At 33.1% G+C, this 27,253-nt stretch overlaps 2 protein-coding genes, 1 non-coding gene and 1 pseudogene across 3 annotated transcripts; 2 read left to right on the forward strand and 2 right to left on the reverse strand.

Annotated features, from left to right (window-relative positions):
• Window positions 1-1,087: 1,087 nt before the first annotated feature.
• LOC146934685 (MAC/Perforin domain-containing protein) lies at window positions 1,088-6,720 on the reverse strand. The gene is made up of 8 exons (XM_085706634.1): window positions 6,454-6,720; window positions 5,937-6,178; window positions 3,561-3,753; window positions 3,157-3,231; window positions 2,834-3,017; window positions 2,346-2,515; window positions 2,180-2,244; window positions 1,088-1,963 (listed from the first exon to the last, which is right to left on the reverse strand). The coding sequence occupies exons 1-8, from the start codon at window positions 6,688-6,690 to the stop codon at window positions 1,354-1,356; spliced, it is 1,776 nt and encodes a 591-aa protein (XP_085562760.1). The 5' UTR covers window positions 6,691-6,720; the 3' UTR covers window positions 1,088-1,353.
• Window positions 6,721-14,561: 7,841 nt separating this feature from the next.
• Window positions 14,562-14,756, forward strand: LOC146934686 (U2 spliceosomal RNA). The gene has a single exon (XR_015009018.1). It is a non-coding gene; the product is annotated as a U2 spliceosomal RNA (small nuclear RNA).
• A 412-nt stretch (window positions 14,757-15,168) lies between these two features.
• On the forward strand, window positions 15,169-17,553 carry LOC146934687 (putative pentatricopeptide repeat-containing protein At3g23330 pseudogene; annotated as a pseudogene).
• Window positions 17,554-18,338: 785 nt separating this feature from the next.
• Window positions 18,339-22,820, reverse strand: ATTPS6 (UDP-Glycosyltransferase / trehalose-phosphatase family protein). Its single transcript, XM_085706635.1, has 3 exons — window positions 20,112-22,820; window positions 19,559-19,832; window positions 18,339-18,861 (listed from the first exon to the last, which is right to left on the reverse strand). The coding sequence occupies exons 1-3, from the start codon at window positions 22,115-22,117 to the stop codon at window positions 18,580-18,582; spliced, it is 2,562 nt and encodes an 853-aa protein (XP_085562761.1). The 5' UTR covers window positions 22,118-22,820; the 3' UTR covers window positions 18,339-18,579.
• Between the last annotated feature and the right edge of the window lie 4,433 nt (window positions 22,821-27,253).

Consider the following 27,253-nt stretch of genomic DNA (forward strand, 5'->3'; position numbering starts at 1 on the left):
ACCTGTCTTTAATTAGACGATACCAATCACCATTATCCACCGCTTTATTAATCAAATGAGTAAGTGTGTGTGTCCATACAAAGGACAAAGACGTACAGAGACATGGGATCGCCTTCTCAAATGTCTCTCCTGAGGTAAAAAACTTCGAGCGACTTCCATTCTAAACATTTTGAATACAATGCATTATAATATTAATTAATCAAGACCTTAGGGGAAACCTATTTCCTTCAAACACAACATTAGCATCATCTCTACTCTCAGTAAAAGATCTTTATAAAAGTTAGTCACCATATCCTTTAGCTCTGTATCATCTTCAATATAATCTCCCATTACTATTTCTCATCGTGCTGGTCTCTGTTTAGCAGTTTAATATGATAGGATTTAGTATTTCTATCACCATCATACATACAACCAGTTAGCCCGAGACCTCTGATGCCACATTAATTCCTCCTAATACAACACTTTAGTTAATTCCTTATGCAAAGAATGTTCAAGCCAAGAAAGATAACGAGACTCATGTCATGAAGTTGACGCTTTTTTTTTTTTTTTTTTTATTATTGTCTCCTAAACGAGCCAACAACTCCTTCTTTCTTACACTACCAAAGTTAATTGTCCTCCACACCTTCAATTCAACCTCTACTTTACTCAACTTCTCAATCAAATCGTGACCATGATTCCACCATCTGATCATATCCATTTTAAAAGAGTCATGAGTTTGCCATTTGCTACGTAAGAGAACAAATTACAATTAATTTTACGTATGTTTTAGAACTAACTAACTAACTGAAGGATTTTAAAATGATAATAGTGTATATTAAATAATACCATATAAATATCATAATACAAGAAGGATTAAAGAATTGTGTACCATTAACTAGAGATAGGCTTATACCACAAGTAGGATTGTTCATTAACTAGAGATTTTCTCCCATATGGATGGATGAGAAAGGGTGGTCCATTGTTATGTTTATTGAAAAAACCAGACTCTAGATAAGTAATACTCAGGAACTAACTAAGCAACAACATGCTTATAAAATATATATATATATATATATATATATATATATATATATAATTCATTTGAATATACAAATAAAAATATTGTAAATCCTTGATTTTGTTGAAAGTTACTTACAAAACCAAAACCAATGAAATAAATAATGATCCTATGACTACCTCTATAATACAACTAGAGATATTAATTATACAAGCTTATATATATCCAATTTGTTAGGATATACAGTATGTGCGACAATTTACATGATAGAAATACCTGTTTTATCAAAAAATAAAAGAAATGTTTAACTTGAAAACCTTCCTTCTTTTTATATATTTTTTATTTGGATTTTATGTTCATAGGTCAGTATTTAACAAAGAAAACTTGGCCCACAAACATATCTTACCCTTATCCATCACCAATTTTGCCCCAGTAACCAACCAATGACCTGGAGTGTGTTGTGGGCCTTTACATAACTCTGACGTGTCCACAAATTTCAACATTTTTTGTGTTTGTACTGGTACTGGAGGTCCTGTTGGAAAAACACTAGAATCCAAAAGTACTGTTGATTTTTTTTGGTCTTTACTAGAACCAGATATTGATGTGCTTATTGCTGAGAAAATTCCAGATTTCTGGGACAATCCAGAAGAACCCTTTGTCCAATTTGATTTAACAACAAAAGAATTTGACACCTTAGAGAACAATAACCTCAGATGTAGGACTCTCTTTGTGTCGTGTTTCTGCACATGAAGTTGTGCTCCTGTGACAATAAATGCCACATTTTTTTCAGTGCTCCATTTAGGATTGTATTTCACTGGTGCTGTACATACATGGGAAAATTTCTTCCCACTTATTGCTTCAAAGAAACGTTCATCGTTGATTTCTTCTGACCATATTGTTGTGTCTTCAATTTTGTTGCTAAGCATTGTTGGAGTGTTTAATAGATGTTCCACATGTATGGCTAACCTGTGTCAGCAACATCCTTGTAAATTACCTTAGCTAACAAGTCATTTTTGGTTCCATATGCTAACAAGGCTCCTAATCGTAGCAGTTGGAATAACTAGAATCCAATTATGACAATTGAATCATAGCCACCAAAATTACATGATAGTAATGTTTAAACTAAAATGCAATTAAGCCAGAAAATAATACTACTAACTACAGTACTTTTGAGTAATTTACCTGTTGCATTTCATTCCTTCAAGAAACAAACGCATACCTGTGATTGGCCTTTTGCCAACTGTTACCTATTATGAGTGAATAAGAAACTTAGGCATAAGAACATGAAATTAAAGTATACTATATAATAATACTATATGAAGAGGAAGGCTTTGAAAATCAAACATACCTTATCGGTATTTACATAAAGTTTGGGACCCATTAAATTGAGAGTGAGAAAAGGTGAAATAGTAGATATGTTTGTACTTGGACCAAGAGGTAGATCATTGTGAACAGGAGCCCAAAGCTTGTATCCTTGGTAGTCAAGAAAGTATGACAAATCTGACATTGGTGGCTTATCTGAATTTCATATCAATTTAATTCCTCTCATTAGTTCAACAACCAAGAATTGAGAACGTGCTCAAGAATAACCATAAACATTATGAATAGGAGGACCCAAAGGCTTTATTAAACCTTGTGTTGTGTGCTTGGAAGTCAATGAAGTATGGCAAATCTGTCATTAATAGTTTATCTATATTTTATATGAACTTATTCAATCTCATTTATCCAAAATTGTCAAAATCAAATTAAACTATTGTCCCAATTTTGAATCAAATGTTTGTCCATATTATAATATTTAGAGATTAATTTATTTAGGATAAAGTAAAATAAACTTACATCGAAGATAAAGGTTGATAGCATGGGAGAGGAATCCCCTGCCAGGAGCACCTTTAAGAAGAGAGGTGATGGGAATGAAGCTAAAATCAATTGCATCTGGTTTGTTAGGAACTGTGAGCAGCCATTCACTGTGGCTGCTCACTTGGGTATCCCCTCCCCTCTTTACACATATTATGGTTATTCCCTGAAAATTCAATGTTTGAAGATGTAGGAAAATTATTATTTGTGCTAGTAAAAATTCTTTGCTCTTCCACGAGCACCATTTCGAAAGAAAATGACAGAAAACAAGACATTTTTTAAAAATAGAATGTAGAACAACATACATCTTTTGCACAAACGGATGTAGAGCCATTGAACGCAACAATTTGCGGACCAAAGACATCAAAGGCGGCTGGTACCTGTGTTTTTTTAGCATGTCAATGGTGATTATTGAGATCAAGTCAAATTATGGAAAACTATAATGCCCTTATTAGTTGTTTTTATGGGTTTAATTCGTTTACGTTGCTCGTGTTAAGAGTTTTTATATTGTAAATTAATCATAACGGTTAGATCTTTAGAAACGTTTATCTTTCATCATAACCATTTTTAAATCACGTTCAAAATATATTGATTGTGATGTGCGTATCTGACAATGTACAACTTTTTACAATCACAATATATATGAAAATTAAACTACGGTGTTGCTTGCATAACTTTAGGTTAATAAAATCATGTGAAGATATTTAACCTTGTGTTTCTGATCTTTATTTTTGGGAAGGAAATTGCATGTCCCACTAAATAACTGTTCTCCAAGATCATCCAAGTGATTCTTGAGCTCTGATGGTCCCAAGGTGGAAGACACGTCTTGCTTGACCAACAATAAATCTTTCCCTCCAACGCTAAGACCCACAAGGATGTGAGTCCCAAAGTTCTCGATGAATCTGATAAAAAAGTTAATCTTTCAAGAACATAAATTAAGGAACTTCGTCTGTATAGGAGTACTTTTTTAAAACCAAATAATCCCTCCTTCCTATAACAATCAATTTATTTAATCATTTCACAAATAAAATGATTTTTACAACTTTTTATGATAGTCTTAAAATTAGTTCCTCTAGACTACAAACTCAAACTTTTACTGCTAAATTGTTAAATTAATATGTTGCTAATATATTATTTTTAATATGTTACTAGTATAGTTCACACATCAAACACAATTTTTTTTTCTGTATCGTATCCTAGATGCAATTGTACTTATTATATCCCCATATCCTCCTTGCAAGTGGGTATATTTGAAAGAGTTTCATTTGTTTATCATGTTATATGCAAAAAATTCACTTTAGGAGATGCAAAATAAATTCTTTTTGTGAAAATTTGTTGCAGAATATATTGGACACACAAAATTAATTTGTTCATTCTACTCAAAAAAAATTCTTACACAAAAGTCATAGATCAAATCTATAATTATAATTATTTACTTAAGAGATACAAATCCCTTATCACTTAGAACAGTTCAAATACTTAAAAGAATTTATATTTATACTATGAATACTAATGTAACAAAAATAAAATTTATCAAATTATTGATGTAAAATTAATTTATCTAATCAAAATGTTTTCGTTGTCTTGATGAATAATAATATTTATGTTTTCTTTCAAAAAAAATATTTATGTTTCATTTTCCATTGTAATCATAACTTTCTCCGTAAAAAAAATGTAAATATAGCTTTATTTTTCCCATTAATATTGTTAATTGATTCAATCAATTGTGCTAATATAATTTTAGAAAAATAGACTTTTTTTTTGAAATATTAGAAAAATAGACTACTAGTGGTATTATTAGCAACAGCATATTACTAGTCCCCTAACAAAAAAAAACGTATTACTAGTGGCTAACAAAAGGATGATTTAATAATTGAACTATCAACGTTGCACGACTCCGTTCAATCAAATTCTCTGGCTCCCACATAATAATAGATCTAAATGGAGTAATCTAATCCTTGAAACCATTGATGTAATTAAGTTGACTAGCACTCAATGATAAAATCAGCTAGAACTATTTTTTTTAAAGATAATCAGCTAGATTTTTTTTTAAAGAAGTTAGAACATTGTTATAAACAAAAATGAGGTCTTAAATTTTAGTCACTAATATTTTTTTCAAGTGGTATAGTGGTTAGAAATTCACTTTTTTAAGGTGAACAAACGAAGTGTTTAAAGTTCGAACCATACTTCTACATATATTATATAATGTCATACCAGCTAAGTTAAGTTAACGGAGATTAATCACTAGGAATTTGGATTAAAAAAATATTAATATAACTCATAAAGAGGGAATAAATTAATAAAAAAATAAAATATATTCAATATACACACAAAAATGTAGTCCAAGTATGGTGATGCTAACATATTTTTTCAACAATTAGTCATAAAATCTTTCCAAAAAAAAAATTAGTCATAAAAAAATTCCAACAAGATAACCTCTTATTTCCATGTTACCTAACCCATCAACATGGTTTCACCTACATGTTACCGCGGGAATTTGGATTGTATGTAGTCATATGATCAAGAGAGATATGGTTGGTGCATCAAGATTGTATGATCCCTATTTAAAATAGTAAAAAATAATAAGAAAAAATATGTTTTAAATATGGACCTTATAATTTTGATTTAACGTCAAATCTCTCTACTCTCTTGATGCATGAGTGCACGTAATTTTGACTCTATACAATTCAAATGTAGTGGTTAACCATGTTGTAGATTTGATCCAATCTAATATTGAGTAAATAACATGTTGTAGATCAATTCTGAAAACCAAAACTACTGTCTAATTATTTAGATATCTTTTACCCGAATTGTATAATTAACGGTAAATTAAAGTGTTGAATGAGTCAACCACAACCAGTAAAAGTGGGGACACGCAGCCGTAGGAAAATTACCAAGAAAGACATTAATGTAATGGGTGACGATATATGATTTCCATGATTGATTGGTACATAGTATTTGGTACGTGGAAAAACCAGTTTACTTTGGGATAGAAAATTCATTTTCATTTATATTATTAAATTACATATTTGGAATTTAAATAATTGAAATAAGAAAGAAAAAAAGGAAGAAATCATGAGGGTACCTTGCAAGTGCAGGAGGATCCCATGAAGAAGGAACAGCTTGAATGACTTGTTTAGAAAGAAGAAGTGGATATGGATCAATATGAAGATTGAATAGTTTTATCAAATATCCATCAATACCTAAACACTTTGTGTTAGCTGCTTCAGCTGCCCATGAACCCTCATCAAACCCAAATACTGTATTGAAATACCCACTTGGTATTTTCCCAGGTATTGAACTCTTCCTATTGAATAACTCTGACATCTAACATCAAAACCACACAACCCAAATTTCAATCATATGAAAAAACAAATTATGCGAAAAATGTTAAGTTAATACGAAATTCGGTTGAGAGGGTAGTAAAGTCTATCATGGATATATATATAGATTTATGCATTAGATAAACTCTCAAATGTTGTTCAAGAGAGATCAAACTCGAATATTCCTGCTTTCATTAACCACTTGAGTCAAATCTAATAAAATACTTAAATGCAAGAATAAGAACAAATGATTGATATGAAATTAGTGAATCAGCTTACTTGGGTGAAGGTGAGGATGTCGGATTGATAACGTGTACGGTCGCCTTTATCACATTTAATGTCAACGGAGACATCTTTTATGGATCCAAAACCTGGCACAGAAAGCTCTCTTTTCTCTATTTCATTGAGAAGAATCAAACGTTCTTCACCTTTGCAGAATTTGAGCCTGAAATCTGATGTCAAGTCGAAGCCTTTTCCTAAGCTGTTAAGAGCTTTCTCAACTATGCCTTCATCCATATTTTTTGGTTTTTATGACCAAATGAAAATGAAAGAAGTATCACTTAAAAAAATGATATTAATATATGCAAGTTTTTCTTTTCAAATACGGTGGAAGAGAGGAATAAGAAAATCGAGTTTTCTTGTTTACATTTGTTGATGCCATCATTTGCAAGTCTTGGGTTTGACTAACATTATTAATTTCATTCATTCCGGTGGCTTGTTGAGGGAAGGAAATAAAGCAAAGCATTCACACACACGCGGGATGATATGGTTTGGTTTTCGATTTTGGAGATTCATTGATTTAGGACGTTTTTGCCCCGTCCGTGCAGACACAATATGCCAAATACTCCCTCACATCTCAAACAGTATGAAGAGGAGTAAACTACTACTTGCATCATCCTTCTAAATTATTATTGATGATCTGTCCAATGAGAACGGTTGAGTGGCAACAGCGGCTGAGAATGCTCTGGTGTGACGGTAACGACTTCCGATGCGGCGGCGATGAGTCAGTCATGGAACTGAGAAAGAGTGTATAAGAAGTGTTGTGAAAAGTGATGTGTACCTTGAAGGTGAAGCAAGTTCAACCTTATATAGAGGCACGTTGGCCATAACTGTCTCCGGGTTATGCGGCATGTGACCGTCTCCGGGTTATGCGGCATGTGATTAAGGACGAAGCAGGACACATGTAGGGTGATCCTTGCGTGAGGTCGAGCTCTTGTGCGGCACGGTGCACGCAAGTTGGCGTGCTCCTTTGGGTGCAGAGTCTTAAGGCGGTGTAAGTCCGGCCACGTGTCGGCGTGCGGTTGGTCTTCTGACCGATCCAGAACAATCTTAATATATATAAATGTTAAACAGTGTTGCAAGCAACCCTGATTAACCCTAATCCCGCCCTTTTTTTAGGGTTCTGAAAAATATTATTTATGAAAAAAATCCCTCCAGAGATTCGAACCCATGCCATGTTGGATACTTCAAAGCATTTTAACCACCAAGCCACTTGCTGATTTTGTGATAGCATTTGGCTTCCACTTGCTGATTCTTATATATGAAAATCGAAACAAACCCGTGCATCGCACGGGTTAGGGTCTAGTTGATAATTATTATAGTTCAAATGATTTGAATATATTGACATACATTTTTAAGTGAATCAGTGAGACATATCATCCCTTTGTGAGAGTGTGACAGAATTGGAACGCCCAATGTCCAATCCTTACCTTAGCCATTGTTAGCCTATATTTTTAAGGCTATCATTTAATGTGGTGTTAAATGCAGTCAAAGGAGAGTTGACCTTATCATCGAAGAAATGAAGAGTTGTTCTTAAGGTTCTATCGAAGTTGGGCTTGCTAGGAGCACGTGCTTCAGTTCGACGGATAAAAACCATCGAAGGACAGTTATTTTGGATAAGGACAAGCAACAGATATCTCCAGGCGGCACATTCGAAATTCAAATTAGGCAGTTAAGACTTGTTAGTTTTTATATGGTTATAGGTTTGAATTCGAATGTAGGTAGTTATTTCTATTTGTATAAATAGTAGTTTTTCATAGGAAAAAAGGGTCGCAATTCAATCATACAAAACTTACACTCAAATTATCCGTATGGAAGCGAGAAATGAGTCACAAGTTGCAATGTATGAATCTGTGTACCAATTTACTTTCGATCAATGCAATTTAAGTTCTTTTTCTTAAATGTCTTTGCATTTTACTTGTTCGTTTTGAACAATTTCTTTGTTTTTATTTAACAAGTTTAGATTGAAGTCAACTGGGTTGATTTCGATTGCTTTTATTTTCTTTGTTTTATTTAACATTCAAGAACATTACGGTTTCCCACTAATTACAAAAGCACAAATATGCTCTTAAGATTTACTGGTTGATCTTGCAAGTAACTCTGTTTAAACCAGCGTTTGTTTACCAAAAATCAGCGTAAACAGCCATATACTCCTTCCGGATAGATACGTTAATTATTCAATGTATTTAAAAAGTAAAATTTTGCTTATAATAGTGATCGGAGGAAGTACTTTCTAACAGTGGCTATCGTATTTCCATAATATAAATGTAATTTCCAAGAGGGATTGAAGATTTCAAACCACATGTCAAAAGACCGGTTAAAAATAAATCTAACTCCTTCGATTCATTTTATCATCCCTAATGTAAATGTAATTTCTTTATAGCGATATACTCACTCTAGGGATTATATTTTTGTAAAAAGTATGTATTACACGGTTGAATAATCTATAAATAAATATAATATAAATACCTGTGCACATCAAATTATAAAAAAAATATATATATATATATTATAATATGAATTGTCAATTATTTTTATGCTAGAATTGTAAAAAAAAAAAATGTTAAAGATTTTTTTTTAAGGAAAAACAATATAATGAAACAAGGACTAAGGTCCAACATAGACATGGCAATAGAGCGGGGTAGGGACGGGTTTTACCTTCCACGTCCTCATATCCTACTCTCACATATTTATATGTTATCATACCCATACTTACGGGTAATAAATTGATTTTCTATATTCGAGACGGGTTTAAGTATGAGTTCGGGGTGGGTACCTATATCGGAAAATACCCAAACTCATACTCAAAGACAGTCAAAGTGAGAAAAACCTGTTAAATTAGATCTGATTTGATTTGGATGGGTACCTACGGTATGAGTTTTGTTGTAAGAGAGCCAAAGTAAACCAAATACAAACGAGCCATATCTTAAGAAGCCAATATGATACTTTCCTAAATTCCAGGGAAACATTCAATCTCACAAACTGTATGTCTGGGTCGGTGTAGCTTTTCATGGTCAAAATTTGAGGTTTCAATTTTCAGTTTCTTTTATAGATGTTGTTGCAATTTCAATGGATTCTGAATTAGCTGCTGTCCAATCATCTCGTTTTCATTGATGGTGATATCTTAAGCATCATCAGCAAAGCAATGAATTATTGAATTTAACCTTGCATACAGTTTTTGTAAATTTTCAATGATCATTTGCAATAAAAAATGTATCACTTTATAAATTACAATAAAACATGTGTAATTTTTAAAAAGATACAAATTATCCTTAACTTATTTTTATTTGTTAAATAAACATATTTTTTGTGAACAAATAGTGATGTATTAATAATGAAAAGGTAATAATAGTGATGAATTGTTGGAATTCAAATTTGAATGGTTAGTCATACATCAACTATAAAATATTTAACTCATATCAAATACATTAAAATTTTGAATGCAAACACAATATCAATGTCTTTTGATGGTCTTAATCTTTAGCACGTTGTTACTCTCGAAGTTGTTCGACTTGATGTGAGTCGAAGTTGTTACTTCATAATTCAGTGAGATATTGTTGGAGATGAAATTCAAGTGGTTAGTGCCACATGGTCTTGATGCTTGACTTGCATTACTTTCAATACACTCTCCCATGAGTTGAATACATATGTCCTAAAATTTTTGGTGAGTATATTTGCTCCCAATGCACTTTGGACTCACAAAGATACACTCTCCCATGAGTTGAATACATATGTCCTAAAAATTTTGGTGAGTATATTTGCTCCCAATGCACTTTGGACTCACAAAGAGTTGAATAAACGACTCTTATGATATAAAAGTCTATATTAGTCTACTCTATCAAATTTTTATGATTATATATGTTTATAAAGTTTGAGAAAAAGGATGTACATTGTTATTGTAAACTAGTTTTACACTAGCCTATAATCATACGCAAAACTCGAGTGGTTTATGAAAAATTGAGAAATGGGAAAAAGATAATCATTTTGAAAATTTATAGGCAAGACTTAAGAGTGGATTCAGGTCAAGTTGAAACTAGACCATAATCGTGCGTATTCTCTCTTGCAAGCATAGCAGGGAAGAAGATAATAAGACTTTGAGTTTACCTATATTACCACTTTGCAGTGTTGCACAATAAATTAGACATTGGACTTTGTCAACCACTAATGTGAATCACATAAAATAACAAGTGGCCCTTTTACGATGTTCAGATTTTATGTATGGACAAAACATATCATTCAGTTATTGTATTTTTTGAAGAGTCCATTTACGTACGCACTTTTTTTTGCCGTGTTCCTTAGAGAAGTAGATTACATGTCACTATATGTTTGTGTGAAAGTGGTTTCAAATGAATTTGATATATACCAATTTGCCCAGATACCTAAGCATCCTCTAAGATTTTTTTCTTCGTAAATTCCAAATTTAGTCACTAGCTAGCTAAGGTGAAGGTGCAATAATATTTTTGTCAATTTGTGTCCATATTGATATTCTTAAACATTATTTATTTGGGTAAAAAAGTATTTTGTGGAAAATACTTTCTTTGGCACATATCTAACACATCAATTTTAAGTATACATACAATCTAAGTACACATACAATAATGAGAAAAGGAGGAAAGAGAAAATAATTAAATAATATTTATTTTTTAAAGAATTAAATAAAATACATTTTTATGTGTGTGCTTAAAGGGTAGCACTTTGCCGACATTGGGATGTCAATGTCTTTTGCACACTTGTGACATTGTGGTTGGTCAATATCACATGACATTGACACCCCAACGTCACCAAAGTGCTACCCATGTTTAAATGGTGTGTCCAAATCAAAGGTATAAGTCCAAGCAAAACTACCTCCTATTTTGTTCTCTCAATACATGAGATACTTTTGTTATAGTAAATAAATGTATTGAAATTGCAAACACATCTTCAAGTGTTTCCACCTATGCCTATGAGTGGCTTCACCGCTTCTATTGACCGCGATGATAAACAACATTCATACGGTCTATCATAAGCAACAAGTGAAGCTCAATCGGGGGATAAGCACACTTGACAAATCACTATCACTAATAGATAGACCTTATTCTAAGCTCGCCTAAATAGCTGGCGCACATTTCATATCCTTGAAAGAGTGATAGAGTTGGAACACTCAATCCTAGCCACAATTCTCCCATTATCTATTTATCTATTTATCTATTTATATATATATATATATATATATATATATATATATATATATATATATATATATATAAAAGTTAACCCGGAAGCTAACTTTTGCCCTAATTTTAACCTAACTCTAATGCTTAATATTACTGTATTACCCCTAAAAGCAACAAATCACTCCTAAATCGCACCTATTCTCTCTCTATTTATTATTATTATTATTATTATTATTGTTATTATTATTATTACTACTACTACTACTACTACTACTACTACTACTACTACTACTACTACTACTATTATTATTATTTTTATCTCTTATTTCTAAAAGTTAACCCGTGACGCAATATTAACCCTAGATTTAACCTAATTTTTTCGCGTGACTTTACTATATTTACTCTAGATTTAATTTATGCAAAATGTCATCTGTTATTTCTAAATGTTAACCCGTGACGCAACATTAACCCTAGATTTAACCTAATTTTTTTGCGTGACTTTACTATATTAACCCTGGATTTAATTTATGAAAAATGTCATCTCTAATTTCTAAATGTTAACCCGTGACGCAATATTAACCCTAGATTTAACCTAATTTTTTCGCTTGACTTTACTATATTAACTCTAGATTTAATTTATGCAAAATGTCATATGTTATTTCTAAATGTTAACCCTTTACGCAATATTAACCCTAGATTCAACCTAATTTTTTTCGTGACTTTACTATATTAACCCTAGATTTAATTTATGCAAAATGTCATCTCTAATTTCTAAATGTTAACCCGGGACGCAATATTAACCCTAGATTTAACCTAATTTTTTCGCGTGACTTTACTATATTAACCCTAGATTTAATTTATGCAAAATGTCATCTCTTATCTCTTATTTCTAAATGTTAACCCGTGACGCAGTATTAACCCTACATTTAACATAATTTTTTCGCGTGACTTTACTATATTAATCCTAGATTTAATTTATGCAAAATGTCATCTCTAATTTTAACCTAATTTTTCCCTCCACACTTTTGCATTTAATGTTTATCTAAAGTAAAATAAAATTATGTTCCTAATTATAAGCTGGTTTTTTGGAAAGGTATAATTGTTAGCCCATCTCGCTATACTTAACCTAAACTCTTACTTATAAATCTTAACCTGTCTCGCTATACTTAACCTATTATGTTACGTTACTTATAAATGTTAATCCGCCTCGCTATACTTAACCTAATTTTCCCCCACACTTTTGCATTTAATGTTTATCTAAAGTAAAATAAAATTATGTTCCTAATTATATGCTAATTTTTTTTTTGAAATCTCTTACTTATAAATGTTAACCTGCCTTGCTATCTCTTACTTATAAATGTTAATCCGTCTCTCTTTACTTAACCTAATTTTTCCCTCCACGCTTTTGCATTTAATGTTTATCTAAAGTAAAATAAAATTATGTTCCTAATTATATGCTATTTTTTTTTTGAAATCTCTTACTTATAAATGTTAACACGTCTTTCTATATTTAACCTAATTTTAACCTAATTTTTCCCTCCACACTTTTGCATTTAATGTTTATCTAAAGTAAAATAAAATTATGTTCCTAATTATATGCTTTTTTTTTGGAAAGGAATAACCATTAACCCGTCTCGCTATACTTAACCTAATCTCTTACTTATAAATGATAATCCGTCATGCTATACTTAACTTATTATGTTATGTTACAGTATCAAGGACGATGTCATGGAAAATTGTGGTATGGTACAGTACCAACGTCTATGCTTCTTCATATTATGAAATACCATATGACATTCATCTAAACTATTTTGCTACTTATTACCGTCAAATATTACCTTCCATTTGACCCGTGCGTTAGCACGACGCACGGGTCGATGGTCTAGTTTATATATATTCCCTCAAAAAAAATGCGAAACCGCGTAATTTTTCCTTAATAATGAATAACTTATAATGCTAGAAAGTTTGCAGGATTCATAACCAAAGACACCAGCACTCAAACAAATGAGTGAACAAAGATAAACGGTTTATTTTATAGCCTTAAGCGATCAACATCATGGTGAGATAAGATAAGAATCATATTAAAGACATGTTCTCATATTTTTTACTCACATATATATCAATCAATTTATTTTTGCAAACCATATGGGTAATCCAATTCACTTCTAGACATCTTCACCTCTAAGGAAGTACAAAAATAAACTGTAGTTTCAGGATATCCAATGTTGATATTTAATTTATTTTTTAGGAGTAAAGAGATTTGTGGTCTATAAGACAATTCCTTGTATATTTAATACTCACTACTCATAAGACAATTCCTTGGATTGTGAACATAAACATTCAATTTTCCAAGCATTTAAACAAAATAAACTTCTGGCAATATTTGTGGCTGGCGTCAGTGTTGTATGATTCTAGACTATTTTAATTTGAGAGCTTATATTTATTTCCAATTGTGATACTTGCGGCTTTGTTTTTACATGGCTCAACAATTTGTCATCATATTAAAAATTCATATTTTAAGGAAGAAAAAAGAACTGAGCATAAGATTTATATGTAAACAAGATTTTAAGCTTCTGAATATTAGTGAAGACAAGAATATCACGGGAGAAGAAAGTGTGAATTCACGGGACTGTACTACCCCTCTTTCACTCTCTTAGATACACCACCTTCTTCATTTCCTTTTCATTCATTTTCCTTCATCGAGGGGATACAGATTTTATTCGGAGAGCCTCTCCTCATCACTATTGTTGTTTTGTTGGCATGAGATTATCACAATATCACAGTATGTGCTTCGTAATTGCTCCCTGTTGGCCTCGCAGTAACACATGCGTGCAGTGGGATATAATACTGAGTCCCAATTATAATATGCTGCATAATAGTCCCACATCGTGTAGACAACAGAGCAAGTGAGTGAATGTGTGATATAAAAGCAGAAGCGAGTACCACATACAATTCATACCTTTCTCGGCCTTTTGGCTAAGATCAAGTGTAGTATCTGTTCTTATCAGTTTAATATCTGATATGTGGCCCAATGGGTCACACGATATTAAATTACTTTTTTGAGGGGGAGAAGTCATCATAATAGCTTGCTATTGGATTTCTCAAGTGTCGCCTATGCGTTGCACTATTGCATGGGCTGGCTCACCCCACCAATCCTAGTTCAATTTTTTTAATAATTTTAGTTTCTAAAATTCCTTGCTATTGACGCCCCCCAGTCTTATTTTCTATTATGTCTTATAATTGCAGTTTTATTTGATACCATTTCACATTATCATTAAGCAATTTTTTTAGAATAGACTAAATCTACACAATTTTTTTAGAGGAGTGATATTTTGACAATCAAAATCAAACAATTTTAATGACAACCTTTTTTTCTCTCTTCTTATTGGACAATAACAATAGAGAGAGAAAAAGGAAGAGGGAGAATAAAAGTATAATGTGAGTATGAGAGAGAAAGTTGTCACAAAAGTTGTTTAAAAGTGGTTGTTCAAATATCATTTCTCATTTTTTTAAAGGTATAGAATAGACTAAATCTGATTCTCAGTCTCACCATCATCATTAAGCAAGAAAAGAGAGAATGAGTAATTCCACACAACACACGATCAGCAACATCCTAAGAAAAACCTCAAACAAAACACTTTCAGTTTCAACAAGACAAGCAAAACAACTACACGCACACATCGTAAAAACCAAAGGAACATTGCACTCCGACAACATCCTCGTACTCTCACTCTACTCAAACCTCAACCTCTTACACCATTCCCTCCACCTCTTCAACTCCCTTCCATCTCCTCCACCACCTCTTGCATGGTCTTCTATAATCAAATGCTACACTTCTCACTCTCTTCTTCACCTTTCCTTCTCTTCCTTCAACTCCATGCGCTCTCTCTCCGTTCCACCCAATTGCCATGTTTTCCCTTCTCTTCTCAAAGCTTCCACTCTTTTGAAACACCGAAAACTCGCTCATTCGCTCCACGCTTGCACCGTTCGGCTCGGTCTTGATTCTGATCTCTATATTGCCAATGCACTAATCAATATGTATGCTAAGTTTCATAATGCAGGCAAGGTGTTTGATGTATTTCCTAAGAGAGGGGAATCTGGGATTGATTGTGTTAAGAAGGTTTTTGATATGATGCCTGTTAGGGATATTGTCTCGTGGAATACTCTTATTGCGGGGTTTGCTCAAAATGGGATGTATATTGAAGCATTGGACATGGTTAGAGAGATGGGGAAGAATGGTAAATTGAAGCCGGATTCGTTCACTCTTTCGAGTATTCTTCCTATTTTCGCGGAGCATGTTGATGTTAATAAAGGAAAAGAGATTCATGGGTATGGTGTAAGAAATGGGTTTGATGGGGATGTTTTTATTGGGAGTAGTTTGATTGATATGTATGCAAAGTGTAATAGACTGGAATGTTCGCTGCGTGCTTTTTACATTTTGCCAAGGAAAGATGCTATTTCTTGGAACTCTATCATTGCTGGTTGTGTGCAGAATGGTGAATTTGATAGAGGGCTTGGATTTTTTCGTCGGATGTTGAAGGAAAATGTGAAACCTATGGCTGTTTCTTTCTCTAGTGTTATACCTGCTTGTGCTCATTTGACTGCTTTGAATTTGGGGAGGCAGCTTCATGGATGTATAGTTAGACTTGGTTTTGATGATAATGAGTTTATAGCTAGCTCTCTAGTGGACATGTATGCAAAATGTGGTAACATTAACATGGCTAGATATGTTTTTGATAGAATAGAGAAGTGTGACATGGTGGCGTGGACTGCCATCATTATGGGATGTGCAATGCACGGGCATGCCCTTGATGCTGTTTCCTTGTTTGAGAACATGTTGGGGGATGGAGTAAGGCCTTGTTATGTGGCATTCATGGCTGTTTTGACTGCGTGTAGTCATGCTGGGTTGGTAGATGAAGGTTGGAGGTATTTTAACAGTATGGAGAGGGATTTTGGAATTGCTCCTGGTTTGGAGCACTATGCTGCTGTTGCTGACCTGCTTGGTAGAGCTGGAAGATTGGAGGAAGCTTATGATTTCATTTCTAACATGAGAGGAGTACAACCCACTGGGAGTGTGTGGTCAACACTGTTGGCTGCTTGCAGGGCTCGTAAGAGTGTTGAATTAGCTGAAAAGGTTCTTGACAAGTTACTTTTGGTTGACTCTGAAAACATGGGGGCTTATGTTTTAATGTCAAACATCTATTCAGCTGCATGGAGATGGAAAGACGCTGCAAGATTGAGAACACACATGAGAAAAAAGGGCTTGAAGAAAACCCCTGCATGCAGCTGGATAGAAGTTGGAAATCAAGTGCATACTTTTATGGCTGGAGATAAATCACATCCTTATTATGACAAAATCAACTAGGCATTAGATGTTTTATTGGAACAGATGGAGAAAGAAGGTTATGTCATTGACACAAATCAGGTGCTCCATGATGTTGATGAGGAACTTAAACGTGAGTTGTTACACAATCATAGTGAGAGACTTGCCATAGCATATGGCATCATTAGCACTACTGCTGGTGCAACCATCCGAGTAATAAAGAATATTCGAGTGTGCACGGACTGCCACACTGCAATTAAATTTATTGCAAAGATTGTTGGAAGGGGAATCGTGGTGAGGGATAACAGCCGATTTCACCATTTCAAGAACGGGTCTTGTTCATGTGGTGATTATTGGTGAATTAATAGTTATCATTGGAAATCCTGTGTTCACGTCAACACTAACCGAAAGGTGGATCAAGAAAGCAAAGAAACTGAATTCAGGACTAAATATGGGTTAGGGTACTTGCTATGCTACAGTAAGATTGCCCTCTCTACTTGCTGCAGTAAGATTGTGCTCTCTACTTGATGAAGAGAGGGTTTGGATCCTGATTACACATTGTCCGATTTCATGTCAATTATAGGAATTGAGTTCTGAACTTCTGATTGCCCATATGAACAGCACTGTGAGTGTTTAATTACTTTATTTTTTTTCTGCGAACTCTTGTTGGGTTCAGCACAGATTCCCTTCGACAGTTGTTTTTCATTGCATATTTGACCTCCTGCACATTTCAACAACATTGTAATGAACAGTGACATTCAAGTTTAGATTGGTGAGCCTGCCAACATCCACTGTCTACCTCTGTTCCCCATATATTACCTGATGTAGATTCCAGTGAAATAAATTTGTGATGTTGAGCTTTATGAACATGAATCATTTTTATACTTTGTTTTCTGGAATACAATTTCGTAATGAGTTCTCAGAGGTTATGACTTATGTTTTCTCTTCCCTTTCTTTAATTTTTTTATGGGTTAATTAAGTTTTTAGTCCCTATAAATATTCACAGTTTTGTTTTTAGTTCTTACAAAATAAAATCACACATTTTAGTCCTTATAAAATTTTTCATCAGCATTTTCAGTCCCTATAAATTTTCCATCAGCACTTTTAGTCCCTGTCAAAAAATTTCATCAACAGTTTTGGTCCCTAAAAAGCTTAAGGAAAATGTCACAGGGACTAAAAAGTGTGATTTTATTTAATAGGGACTAAAAACAAAACTGTGAATATTTATAGGGACTAAAAACTTAATTAACCTTTTTTCCCGTCTTTTCCCGTCATATTCTACATGTTAATTGTATAATGATTCAAATATCAAAATTAAGAACAAGCTTCTCTACATTAATATCGCCACTCCAGTTTTTGGCTAGATATGGTTAGTACAGTTTTCAAAATAATAATTTTCCAGCAAATAATTAAAATTCGAAACAGGTATCATGTGGATTAGGGTATGCAAAGCAGTGTTCACAATGAAAAACATATTTACAAATTTTCCTAAGACAGATTGAGAAGTTGAGCCAATACAGAACTCAATAACAACTATAATAATTTACATGGAATATAAAAAAAAGATCATGTATGGAGAGAACAACTGAACCTACATTGAGACAAAGAAAGTAAACACCATTCCAAATTCCATCATTATGTTTACTGTGCCTAAGATAAAACTATTTGGTCTGAAACACAGGCTAAACCCTGCACCATTCTCACTATATCGGCAGTGTCATCCAAGTAGTACTTGGCCTTGCTGGGTTTTCGACCAACAGTGCATGCAAATACTTCAGCCCTAGGAGCCATGGAAGGACCAGAACTAGTGATGACCTCAAACATGTCTTCATCAGATCTGTCGTCTCCAATACACAGAACAAATTCAGGTGACATTCCCTTTTCTTGCATGGCCGAAAGTAGGCGCTTAGCCACAAGTCCCTTGTTCACACCCTGCATGTGTATATATATGTATATGAATATGCATTAGAGGCTGTAAGACTGTAAGATGGTTGGTTAATATCCAAGCTTATCATTTCTCAAACACAACAAGGAAAGAAGACTAAAAAAAGAATGCATTTTATATATAATCACTTTCTGTAATGGCTATTCCCTAAGTTACCTTTATAGTTTATATTCATTCTTTTACTAAAAGGAAAAGATTGAATCAAGGTAACACAAACAAGATTAACAACTAAAAGCCAGTGTAAGATTGAACTAGGGGACGCTGAGATAAACTCTGCATATGCTATTTTTGTAAGCTCTTTCAAACATAATGCAAGTGCAAAAGTCACATGATAAAACTTAAACAAGCTTTTCCAAATGCAACCCTAAGTTACATGCTTCCATCTATCAAAGATTTTTAATACATCTCAACTTTTCCCTTGACATAATATTAAACATGAATTTCACAGCGCTCACAACACCATCCGAACTCATTTTTGCCCTGCTGTATCTTCATCGTAAGTCTAACCACATTAAAGGAACTTTGTTTTCATATATTTATGATTTTATTTTTGTAGAAAAAATGATGTCTTAATGTGACGAAAGTTTGTTAAATTTACAAGATTTTTAAGTATACCAGAATCCAATAGACAGAAAATTTATCATTAGTCATCACTACAACTCATTCAACAAATGTTATACGCACCTGTGGTTTAACCTCCACATTATTCAAGCCACTCTTCACTGTTACTGGTTCATTTGTAAGCACACTTTCAAGATGATTAAGAAGTTCTTTAGCTTGGCATGATCCAAAATCAGGATCTGCATCCTCGTAGCACCAAACAAGTGCTGTCTCCTTATCTTCAATCGTGGATCCATCTGTTGTTTCGGTGTAAAGCTTCATCACAGGCTCTGCAATTTGTTTCCAACTGAAGTCTGCTACAGGTGCACAAGTTTCCCATTCTGCATCCCGCTTCAGTCTGAAACCATACAAGCCAACTGTAAGTTATAATCTAACAGAAGTATCAAACCATGAAAAGGTGTATCTGGTTTGCAAATTCACATAGTCGGCACATCAATAGCTGTTAAATTGAGATCGGACGGTGCATAATATATATATTTTTAAACTCTAAACTACCGAGGTTGAAATTTAGACCGTCCGATCTTTCATCTAACAGTCACCGATGCGATGATTGCATGAGATTTGTCATTGCAAGCAATCCAAATCCTGAAAATGTCATAAGCCCCAAATAATTTACCTTAAAAAGTAACCATGCTCAGCAGCAATCCCCAGGTTTTCGCAAGGAGAAAACCATTCAGTAAGCGCCTTTCGGCTTTTAGCACTTACTATAAACACCATGTTGTTGTCATCTCTACACAAACTATTAAGCATTTTAATGGAATTACTTATTGGACCCTTATCAATGGAAGCCTGAGGCATTAGAGTGCCATCGTAATCTAGAAGGATCGCCCTAGTTTTCGTCTGCTTGTAAGCAGAAACAATGTGTTCCATTGAAAGCTTTTTGAAGTTTGGATCAAGTGCTACAACTCTAAAACTTAATCCAAAACCAATTCCCCACCACCTTCTCCTTACATGATCACTACAAATCCTTTCCAAATCTTGCAAGAAGCTACGGGCCCAGTAACCGACATCATGAGTACTAACATATCTGTAATGCTTCTCATGCCTAAGCTGTTTCTCTGAATCAGCCATTTCCAAAGCTGAGTCCATTGCATCAGCTACTGCATCAATATTCCATGGATTCACTCTGATAGCTCCACTTAAAGATGGTGAACAACCAATAAACTCAGACACAACCAACATGCTTTTCTTAGAGGAAGCACCTATACCCAAAACTTTGTCCAATTTTTCATTTCCTTGACGACTGATTATATATTCATAAGGTATAAGATTCATTCCATCCCTAACTGCAGTCACCAAACAACACTCAGCTACAACGTAGTATGCAACTTTTTCATAAAACCTCAATGGCTCCTCAATCAGAATGACAGGATCATAACCAGGCTTTCCAAATCTTTCATTAATCCTCTTCGCCGTAGCTTTTGTCTCGGCTTGCACTTCCTTCACATCCTTCCCTTTCCCTCGTGCAGGATTAGCTATCTGAACCAATACAACCTTTTCATGCCACTCAGGGTGCTGAATAAGAAGCTGCTCCATGGCTAACAACTTCAAACTTATCCCCTTAAAGATATCTGTGTCATCCACACCAAGTAACATTATCTTTCCTTTATCAGAAAAATGTTGTATGAGCTCAGAAACTTTCTCTTCAGTCTTTGGTAGGCTTAGAACTGATTGAAGCTGACCCATGTGTATGCCAACAGGAAGAATTTTGATACTAACTGTCCTACCATAATACTCAATCCCAATATAACCCCTTTTGGATTCATAGGATAGACCAAGCATCCTACTACAACATGATAGGAAATGTCTTGCATAATCAAAAGTGTGGAAACCAATCAAATCAGAATTCAAAAGGGCTCTCAAAAGCTCTTCCCTAATAGGCAATGTCTTGTAAATCTCTGATGAAGGAAATGGGCTGTGGAGAAAGAAACCAAGTTTCACTCTATTAAACCTCTTCCTCAAGAAAGTTGGTAACACCATGAGATGATAATCATGTATCCAAACATAATCATCTTCAGGGTTAATCACCTCCATAATCCTATCAGCAAATATCTTATTGACAGATACATAAGCCTGCCACAGTGACCTATTGAACCTACCACCAAGGCCTGGTGACAGAGGCAACATGTAATGGAACAGTGGCCATAACTGTTGCTTGCAAAAGCCATGATAATACCTTGTAAAAAGATCACCTGGGAGAAAAGTAGGAACACATTTAAAAGTCTCAAGAAGTATATGTGAAACCTCATCTTGCTCATTTGGATGAACATCTTCCTTAAGACATCCAACATAAATAACATCAGTATCATCATCTCCTAACCCATCTTTGAGTTGAAGTAGAAGAGAGTTCTCATCCCAACTGAAAAACCATTTATTCATGTTATTACCATCTTGCTTCCTCTGAGCCTTTATAGGAAGTTGATTAGCCACTATTATGATCCTCTCTCTTTGAACAGATGAGGAAGAAGGGTCAGAACAACCACTCTCCAAAGGGTCATCATCAACATCAGATATCAAACCAGCAACAGTCATAATCCTTGGAATTCTCCTGTTGATGTTTTCAAAGGTTGGAGACTCACCAGAGACTAGCTCTAGTAGATTTGAATAAGATCTTGAAACCATTCTTATTATCACTCCAAATGAACACAACAGAATCTTGTTAAACAATGTTATGAAACATTTATGCTCTCTCACATAGTAGAAAAGTCAAAGTTTGCAACCAGCACCGTTTATCTCATCTTACAAACAAGTTCCAAGATTAGAAAGAACAAAGAGTGTGTATAAGGTAACAAAAAAGGAAGATAGTTTGAGTTATGCTAATAAAATAAAATAAAATTACAAGGGATGAAGAAACGGTAAAAAGTTGATAGTAGTAGATAAGGTTAGAGAGAGAGAGAGAGAGAATGAAAAGATAAAAAGAGGAAGCTAGTTGTATTGTAATCCAGAAGGAAAACAGCTAAGAGAAGAAACAGCAATCAAACAATAACAATAGATTTGTTGTCATGAATGGACCGAACTTGTTGTATGTATGTAAGTCAGGAACCCAAATTCAAATCAGGAATGAATAGTTAGGGAAATTACTTATTTTGTTTTGTTTTGTTGAGAGAGAGAGAGAGAGATTTGAATGAATTCCAATTCTTGTATTTTGATTGGGTGGGGTAGAAGTGTAGAAATTAAGGAATCAAAAATGAAAAATGAAAAATAGAGAAGGATTGGAATTATCTCACTCACTGATAAGGATGAGGATGACAATATTAGCATTAGCTAGCACCTCAGAAGTTGTCTCACTCCACTGTGCTGACACGACATGCAACTGTGTTCTGATACTTTTATCTTCACCACCTCCTTTCCTTGCTTTCTAAAAGGTCAACAGCTAAGTGTGGATTATTGTGTTTTTTTAATCTCTCTCATCTGGCCTGGCCTTCTAATTTTTTTAATAAATCAAATTCTATATGTCATTGTTAATCAAAATTGATCTTATCTCTAATTTTATCCTGTTATAAATTTACCTGCAGTTTTTATTTCTTGCTGCAGTGGGTAAGAGTACACATTAACTTAGTCAATTTAAAATAAGAAATTAATTAAAAATTACATTTCTCAAACACATCCGAAACAACCAATAATATTTGCATGAGATCATCAAGAATTTTACAAGTTTTCTTTAATAAACTAGATTAGTTCATCTAAATTAGCATTGAGAATAATCGGATTTAAGACATCGATAAGGAACACACTTTAAGGTTTTTAGTCAATACCATCAGACCAACTCAAATAGATTTTACTAATAATTTTAAAATTTAAACTTAGTCTTCAAAATATGTTAATCCTAAATATTTTAATGGCATCAATTACGTTTTATTCAATTTGAAGAATGAGAAATGATATTTGTACAACCATTTTCATACAACTTTTTGACAACTTTATCTCTCATACTCACATTATATTCATATTCTCTCTCTTCCTTTTTCTCTCTCTATTGTTTTGGACCAATGAGAAGAAAGAAAATGAAAGTTGTCAACGAAGTTGTCACAAATGGTTGTAGATATATCACTACTCTTCAATTAGTCTCTCCAATTCGCACAAAATTAAAAAAAAAAACAATTCCAAAACAAATATAAAATAATTTTGTTCTTCAATAAATATTAAACATCAGACCTAAACATCATAGTACTATGTTTGAGCATGGGAATGGATGTCTTTTTTTGTCACATATTCCTTCTACAAGCGATAATCATGTTTAAGAGATGATTTACCTAACGGCACGCAAACAACACTTTTTAACTGAAATTTGAACTAATTGTGCAAACCTAAAAGAAAGAGAATGATTATTATACCTATGTTTGAGCATGGGAATGGATGTCGTTTTAGGTGTTTACATACATATTAAGAAATGCAATGATTAAAAGAAAGAGAATGATTATTTTACCAAATTATCCTTATTAACTCTATTGGTTAGTTTTAAAAGTAATATTTTGGAAGGAGTATGCAAAGTATTAATTGGAAGGTATAATTGAAAAGAAAAGGTTATTATTGCATTGAAAACTGAAAGTGACACTCATTTTAAAACAAATTTTTTTGGCTAAAGCGACATTCATTTTGAAACGGATGGAATTTAGATTTAGATTGATTGAAGATTTATCTTTTCCTTTTGATAGAAAAAGAATGTGGAGTCCGAAGTGGAAAGGAACCTTATCCATTAGTATTATCCTTTGGCAAATTAGAGGCACCATGATGGGACCCACTTGATGCACTGTCTGAAAATAGCTGTAAAAGCTCGTGTAAGAAGACACGTTTCGATCAACCATTGGCTCACGAAACCTCTCTTTGCAAGCTACGTGGCGAGTTGTTCGCGTTACATCGTTTCGATAAATGTTTGACTCATTTATCTGAAAATTTTCCATAATATTCCAGTGCAGCGGAAACACCGTTGCAGCTTAGCGGCGCCGAATGAAAAGTGTCCACGTCGGATTCAGACGACAATGTGGGAGCACGTGATTGGTGGGACAACGTTGGAATAGATAAGCTTCATGCGAGATACGAGAATTTGGAGAGGAAAATATTAAGAAAGAGACTTTGAATTGAATTTGGAAATGAACCATCAACATACAGCTGGACGTCACATTGACCTATTTGCCATGTCATTAGAATGGGCCCACTACCCCTCGCCCTTCTCCAAAAGTTTCCTATCTTTTTTTTTTGGAAAATGTTACTCAGTGCGTCCGGGGCACTAGTTAAGGGTCAAATATAGTAAGATTTGCATTGAGATATGTGTAATCAGTGCATTAAAAGCTGAAAAAGTATGTTTTTTTATTTAAAATTTCCTTTTTTGACTTCCTTAACTAGTACCCCGGAGGCACTGGTTAACACGAGCCTTTTTTTTAGCAAGAGTAATGCTATGTCATTTGTTGGTAAAAATATAGAATGTGTTTTGTTAACTTGTGCTCTAAGGGCACAAGATAAAAAACTAAAAAAAGAAATTTAACTTTGGAAATTGTGCATTCATAACCTTAAAAGTTTATATATTTTCAATACAATATTTATTGTTTCATTCTATTTTAAGATACTTATCTTGTGACTCAAGGGCACAAGTTAACATTTCCCATATAAAAAATTGTACTCCCTCCGTCTCATATTATTTGCCTAGTTGACTCTGTCACGTATGCCAATGCACAATTTTAAACTTAAATTTCTTTAATAATCTAGTAGAAAAAATTACGAAAATTTGATATTTTAAAAATATTAATCGAGACGAATCTAACAACATCTTATATGCTATATTTTGTTTTTATATATTAGTAGAAAAATAGAGTCAAAGCATGTTACATGAATAGTGCAAATATTCTAAATAGGTCAAGTAATATGGGACGGTGGGAGTATTAAAAAAAAGGAGAATGTTAACCAGTGCCCTCAGGGCATTGGTTAAGCACCAAATGAAGTAATTTTTATTAAAAAGTAATGTAATTATTACTTAATAAAAGTGACAGTTTACATTTCCAAGACAGAAAATTCTATTAATAGATTCCTTAATCAGTGCCCCGGGGGCACTGGTTAACAAGACCCTAAAAAAAAATTTTAAGATTTTTGAAACATTGATAATTAGATATGCTCTTCATAGTAAATATATTTCGCAATCAATCATTGCACGCATGTTGATACATAATTTTAATTGTTACTCCCTCCGTCCCGCAATAGATGACTCATTTGAAAATGTACAATTTTGACCTAACTTACTTTGACCATATTTTTCTATTAATATACAAAGATAAATAATATCATATAAGATGTCGTTAGATTCGTCTCGATGAGTATTTTCAAAATATCAAATTTTCATAATTTTTTCTAATATATTATTCAAGATATTTAAGCTCAAAATTATACATTGGTATGCGTAATAGAGTCAATTGTGTCATGTATTATAGGACGAAGTAAGTAATGTATTTAATTGGCTATCAAATAGACATTAGAGATGGGTTTGGATAATGTTTTCTTTGAACTATATGCTAACATAGAGGTAGATTTTTTTAGTGAATCTTATGTTCTTTTTACTTCTTTTGGTTTCATTGTAAGTGATTGTATTGCTCTATTGCAAAATTTGTGTCCAAACTCGCCAAGTTTGCAGAGTCAAATTTACGTAGTGGTTTGTGAGTTATCGTCTAAGATAATTACATATATGGTTTATCTGCAAGTGTTAGAGTCGATGTTCGATTGTATTGATTATGCTAATATTAATATATGGAATAAACCAGTTTTCATTAAAAAAAAAAAGGTAGAGTTGTTAAAAAAGTTGACATGTTTGACGAAAATGACTCAACTATGTAAATAAACTAGATTGATTGATCTTATATCAGAGTAATGATATTTTGACATTCATTTGATGACAACTTTGTTGACAATTTTGTTTTTTTTATTTCTTATTGGTCAAAAACAATGGAGAGAGAAAAAGGAAGAGAGAGAATAACAACATCATGTGAGTATGAGAGAGAAAGTTGTCCAAAAGTTGTCAAAAAGTGGTTGTCAAAATATCATTTCTCCTTGTATTATTGGAATGCACGTTATTGAACTTAGTCCAACCATCGTGGACTCTCCATACGAATAGACAAGTCTAACCTATTTTGTTTTTCTTTTTTGGTTGAATCATTCATTTAATTTTTTATATCACTTTAATATATTTAATGCAACTGTTTTTTTATATTAATCTTTAACATTTTATTGTCGAGGAATTTCAATTGAACTTAAACTTCATTCTTTAAATTAAAGTAATAATTTATAAACTTTAACATTTTAACTTTTTTTAGAAAAACTTTTTGATGTTTTTTTAGTATGAAGTCGTGTATTTAAATATATTTCTATTTATAATTTTTACACTAGATGTAAATATTTTAAAAAAATTATTTTTAAAAGATTATACGAAGATATTGGCATTTGGCAATGAACTCCATTGGAGAAGTCTAATGAACTATCCTAACCTAGTCCTCTTTTTGTATAAGTTAAATGAACTGAGCCAAAACGATCCAATTGTATTTTGAGAAATGATATTTGTATAACTATTTTTTAATAACTTTTGTGACAATATTTTTCTTGTACTCATATTATGTCAATAGTTGTCTTTGTAAATCAATAGTTGTCTTATGGACTATCATTAAAATAGTTGTTCAAATAAAAAAAACTCTTTGTTTTTTACTTCTTTTTTATAATTCAATCCATAAAACTTTCATAGGTAACTTCTATTAAAAAAAGAAAAAATTGAACTTTGGTGGA

This window comes from Medicago sativa, chromosome 4 (genome assembly GCF_051527215.1).
Source record: "Medicago sativa cultivar Bolivia chromosome 4, Bolivia_mono, whole genome shotgun sequence".
Taxonomy (NCBI): domain Eukaryota; kingdom Viridiplantae; phylum Streptophyta; class Magnoliopsida; order Fabales; family Fabaceae; genus Medicago; species Medicago sativa.